Source organism: Lathyrus oleraceus, unplaced genomic scaffold, assembly GCF_024323335.1.
Source record: "Lathyrus oleraceus cultivar Zhongwan6 unplaced genomic scaffold, CAAS_Psat_ZW6_1.0 chrUn0042, whole genome shotgun sequence".
In the NCBI taxonomy this organism is placed as follows: Eukaryota; Viridiplantae; Streptophyta; class Magnoliopsida; order Fabales; family Fabaceae; genus Lathyrus; species Lathyrus oleraceus.
In genome coordinates this window covers 27,462-32,805 of record NW_026112433.1, presented here as the reverse complement: position 1 = coordinate 32,805, position 5,344 = coordinate 27,462, and the positions used below count along the sequence as shown (strand labels likewise).

General features: G+C 37.1%; 1 protein-coding gene across 1 annotated transcript; it reads right to left on the bottom strand.

The window, feature by feature from the left end:
- Positions 1-3,313: 3,313 nt before the first annotated feature.
- Positions 3,314-4,514, bottom strand: LOC127112143 (RHOMBOID-like protein 1). Its single transcript, XM_051046268.1, has 5 exons — positions 4,475-4,514; positions 4,231-4,394; positions 3,917-4,155; positions 3,706-3,823; positions 3,314-3,442 (listed from the first exon to the last, which is right to left on the bottom strand). The coding sequence occupies exons 2-5, from the start codon at positions 4,273-4,275 to the stop codon at positions 3,314-3,316; spliced, it is 531 nt and encodes a 176-aa protein (XP_050902225.1). The 5' UTR covers positions 4,276-4,394; positions 4,475-4,514.
- Between the last annotated feature and the right edge of the window lie 830 nt (positions 4,515-5,344).

Genomic DNA, 5,344 nt, shown 5'->3' with positions numbered 1-5,344 from the left:
TTGGTGAAATCAATTACTCATGTATCGATGCATAAGTCGTGTGTATCGATGCATGTGATTTTTACACTGATATGTATCGATGCTTAATGCTCATGTATTGATGCACAGGCAGTCTCAAGTAGTCCTGTATCGATGCAGGAATCGTGTGTATCGATACATAGAGTTTTTGGCCTTCCATGTATTGATGCATGGCTCGTATGCATCGATGCATACTGAACAGAAATTGTTTTGTGATTAATCACAGGTTACATGTATCGATGCAAAGGCTCATGTATTGATACATACTGATATAAAATGCATTTTAATAGTTATTTTAAGGGAATTTTCAATGTAGATTTATATGTATGTTTATGCAACAGTAAAGTGGGATGAAGGACAAAGTAAGAACACAAATATATCATGTAATGCAATGCACAACTAATTTGGATGATGATCACACAATTTGCTATCATTAAAAGTTAATTCAAGTTAAAGAATTCTTTCACAGATGCAAGAGGTTCATGAAGGTTCCTTTGGTACTCACTCCAACGGACATGCAATGGCTAAAAAAATGTTAAGAGCGGGTTACTATTGGCTGACAATGGAAGTTGACTGTTGCAAGTATGTGAAGAAGTGTCACAAATGCCAGATTTATGCTGACAAGATACATGTACCTCAGACTCTTCTCAACGTTCTCTCTTCTCCATGGCCTTTCTCTATGTGGGGCATCGGCATGATTGGTATGATTGAGCCCAAATCTTCCAACGGACATCGTTTCATTCTGGCGGCTATTGATTATTTCACAAAGTGGGTTGAAGCGGCCTCATACACAAATGTGACCAAGCAGGTGGTAGTTAGATTTATCAAGAATCAACTTATTTGTCGTTATGGTGTGCCAAGCAGAATCATCACTGATAATGGTTCAAACTTGAGATGTGTGAAGAGTTCAAGATTGAACATCATAATCCCTCTCCCTACAGACCTAAGATGAACGGTGGTGTTGAAACTGCCAATAAGAACATCAAGAAGATCATTCAAAAGATGGTAGTGACTTATAAGGACTGGCATGAGATACTCCCTTTTGCTCTGCATGGATATCGTACGTCTGTCCGAACTTCAACAGGGGAAACCCTCTTTTCTCCTGTCTATGGCATGGAAACAGTGCTCCCAATAGAAGTAGAGATCCCGTCAATGCGCGTCTTGATGGAAGCTAAGTTATCATAAGCTGAATGGTGTTAAAGCAGGTATAACCAACTGAATTTGAGTGAAGAAAAGAGAATGACGACTTTATGCCATGGTCAGTTATATCAGCAGAGAATGAAGAAAGCATTCGACAAGAAGGTTCGACCTTGCGTCTTCAGAGAAGGTGACCTTGTGCTTAAAAAGATTCAATCTTTCATATCTGATTCTAGGGGAAAGTGGACTCCTAATTATGATGGCCCATATGTTGTCAAGAAACCCTTCTTTGGGGGGCCTTGATTCTTACAAATATGGATGGTGAGGAGCTCCCACGACCTGTGAATACTGACGCAATCAAGAAATACTTCGCCTAGAAAAATAAAATAATAGCTCGCTAAATCGAAAACCCAAAAAGGCGGATTAGGCAAAAATGAGCGTCTCGATGGACTGAAAACTCGAAAGGGCGGTCCAGGCAAAAATTAGAGACATAAACAGAAAATGATTATCCTGGTATATTGAAAACCTGAAAAGGTAATCTAGGCAAAACAAAGGATTATGGCAAGTAACTGCATCAGATCAGATTGGATCACTTGAACCAACGCCTGCCTGTCAAAGCTCTCAACTGGCTCTTATCAGAAGCCTAAATACATCTGGAATTCAAATTTGTTAGGGAGAATAGTTTCATTGTATTTTAATTTAGCCTTTTCCCATATTACCATTTTTCTAACTTTGTAAATATCCATGGGATCACTCCATTTGCAGTCACCATTCTATCAATAAAATTTGAGACTTATCCATTTATTGGCAATCCTTATTTTATTTTTGCTCCGCAAAAATATCATTTTTATTTTGATAAAAATTCTTGAAACGAATATTTGAAAAAAATGTTTTTTTTCAAAATAAATTTTGTTTTGATTTATGAATGCAAAAAAGAACGTTCATAGTTAAATCCCCAAGCGGCGAGTAACACTACGCCAAATAAGGGAAAAGAGGACGCTTTTTTGGCCTATAACAACGCTTTAAAGCGCCCTCTAATCTGGCGCTGGCATAGGTAAAGACAACGCTTTTTTTCCTGGTGAAAGTGCTCTCTAAAGTGGCTCTTTAAGCCCTTTAAGGGCCACTTTAGAGGGCGCTTTTTAAAGAAAGCGCCCTCTAAAGTGGAAACTTTTAAGGGTTTAGAGGGCGCTTTTACTGGAAAGCGCCCTCTAAAGTGGAAACTTTTAAGGGTTTAGAGGGCGCTTTTACTGGAAAGCGCCCTCTAAAGTGGAAATTTAAAGGGTTTAGAGGGCGCTTATTTTGGAAAGCGCCCTCTAAAGTGGGTGGTTATTTAAATTTTTTTTTAAAAAGCGCTATATTTTTTTATTTATTTTAGACAACCTGTATATTGAAGCAGTACACCTAAAACTGTATAATTTGAAGCCCTTTTTCACACATTGCATTCAACAAGCCTTATATACAACAATCCATACATATACAACAATCCACTGATATATAATCGTTTAACTTCTAAAGATTCTAAATATACAACCAATTCATAACTTAAAAAGAAATAAAACTAAGTAGCAAAAGCATCTCTGAGATGTATGTTTTTTTTGCTAGCCGCAGTCTTCTTAGCAACAACCTCTTTTTGTTCAATATCAATAGCATGAACCTAAAATATCATAAAATTAGTTAGGTGAAGTATAAGATCAAGAATTAACATTTTCTATGCATAAATATCATATAATTGTGTTTATACCTTTTTTTTTTGATGCAACTGACTCGATTTGCTGTAATAAAAGCCATTTTACCTGTAATAAAGAAAACAATTAAAATCATTTGACCTGTACCTTTTTCACTAAGTTCTCTTTCTTTTCTTGGTTGGAATATGTTCTACATGTCTCTTAACAACACGGACGGTTGGATTGATCCAAATACCCTCATTATGATCATTTCTAATATATGAATCATTTGATATAATATTCCTTCAGACAAACTTATAAATATACATCCTACAGTAATTTCATAGCAAGGAGAAATATATATAACGAGATAACAACTATGGCAACAACCACAATGACTCATTCTTATTGTCAGCAGCAGCAGTAAGAACAAATCATATACATAAGTTTATTGAATGAAATCTCCCTAAGAGATGTTGTATTTCTGTGTCTGGTTATTTACCGCAAAGGCTATAACATAGTTCTTCAGCCTGCTCGTCAGGGTTACGGTTTGACAGAGAAAAAATGCCACTTCTTCCATTGTTGAAACATGTCACGTTAAGTTTGTTTCCGATCTGGTAATACTGCAGCATTACATCACAAAAATGTTAGCATCAGTAACATTTCAAGTTTCATTGTTGAACTTTTCAAGCATTAAATCATCATAAGAAAATTTGTTTGGCAAATAAATTAACCATATATGCAGAATCGAAACTGGTTCTTTTAATATGTGTCAACAGAACTAAAGATTAGTTATATCAGTTGTAATCACTTTTATGCCGGTGCTTCATAGAAGCTGCATAGATCAAGCAAATACATAAGGAAGTAGCATAGCAACATCACTCACCTCACAAGAAATGTAGCCTGGTTTACAGCTCAGAGGGGCACAGGTTATATAATGGCACCAAGAGCAGTAATCATTCAAGTCCACCCCTTTAAAGAACAAGACGCCGCCGCCGACCAATCTGTAAACAACCACTTTCACATTGGAGACACTAGTACATAACAATGTAATTCACCTAACAGCAACAACAACAAAAAAAGGAGAGAGACACTACCCAACACTAAGTAGCACAAAAGAGATAATCCGAAGCGCATATTGATAAGATTCTTGCTTCTGGGAAGTATTAGACTTGTTTAGATTAAGCCAATGATGCTGACGGCGAGTCAAAATGACAAATCCAAGAAGAAATCCTGATGTAAACCCTCCAATGTTACTAAAATTACTTCCAAATGGAAAAGTTCCAAGAGCTAAGTCCAAAACAATGATCACAACAAGAATCAACATCTCATCAAACTGCAAAACAATAACAAAAATATATCTATTAGACACCATCATTGAGCTTAATAACTTATAAACCTATTTATTTACCTTATGAGTATGCATTTTCCAATTTGTTAAAAGCTCTGATAGCATCACTCCTAGTAAGCCGAATATTGCACCAGATGCACCAACATAGATGATTGAATGGAGGAATAAAACACACAGCAAATTTCCTCCCAAACCCGATATCACATACACCAATCCAATTTGAACTAAAAAAAGCAAGTAAAACAGTTATCATATTTAAAATTGGCACATAGAAGAAACCAGACGCCAATAACCAGAACCTTACCAAAACCAAATTTCTTCTCAAGAGGAATTCCAATGATTAATAGAAGGAGGAAACGTCGTAGATCTAACAGAGGTGGAAGGAGAACGCCTTAGAAGTAGCGAAAATCGTAGCAGTGAGAACCCTAACGTGAAAAAGAACGAAAATAACAGAGAGTGAAATAACAAAACGCGCAGTATGTTATAATTTTAATGTTTACTAAAGGGGACCTTAGAGGGCGCTTGTGGAAAAAAAGCACCCTCTAAAGGGGGCCTAAGAGGGCGCTTATGAAAGCGCTCTCTAAGGCTTTCCAAAAGCGCTTTATAAACTGGAAATGCACATGGACTTATAGAGCGCTTTTTTAAAAGCGTCCTCTAAGGGTAACCTTAGAGGGCACTTTCTAAAAAGTGCCCTGTATTGTTGTCCCTCAATCTCCTCCTTATTTTTTCGCTTCACCTTAGAGGGCGCTTTATTACAAAAGCGCCCTCTAAAGTGCGCTGTCTATTCCAGTTGTTCGCTCCTTATTTTTTCGCTTCACTTTAGAGTGCGCTTTTGTAATAAAGCGCCCTCTAAGGTGCGCTGTCTATTCCAGTTTTTGGCGTAGTGTAAGTTGTGAAATGTTGGATGTTGGAACTCAATGTTCCCCAGCAAAGTGTTAAGCCTGGATTTTCTATCAAGCTTTAAAATAAACCGTCAAGATTTTTCAAGCGATCTTCATTATCCCCGAAAGAATCATTTTGAAGGTTTTCCTGACCAATCTACACCTGTCCTTGGTAGAGTCTACATGTTTTTTTCCCATAAGTGAAGTCTACTTCTCCAGGGAAATTGGAACCCTGCAGCAATATCTTTGCTCCATCAAAGGTTCACATTTCATCCCTAGACGAAACATCTTCC

Bases quoted from the DNA above. Each gene is read 5' to 3' on its own strand.
- LOC127112143 (XM_051046268.1), bottom strand. From the start codon at position 4,275: ATGCTATCAGAGCTTTTAACAAATTGGAAAATGCATACTCATAAG. The intron at 3,824-3,916 runs GTAGTGTCTCTC...GGTTGTTTACAG, and splicing joins TTTGTGCTACTTAGTGTTGG to ATTGGTCGGCGGCGGCGTCT. The intron at 3,443-3,705 runs GTGAGTGATGTT...GTAATGCTGCAG, and splicing joins CAGGCTACATTTCTTGTGAG to TATTACCAGATCGGAAACAA.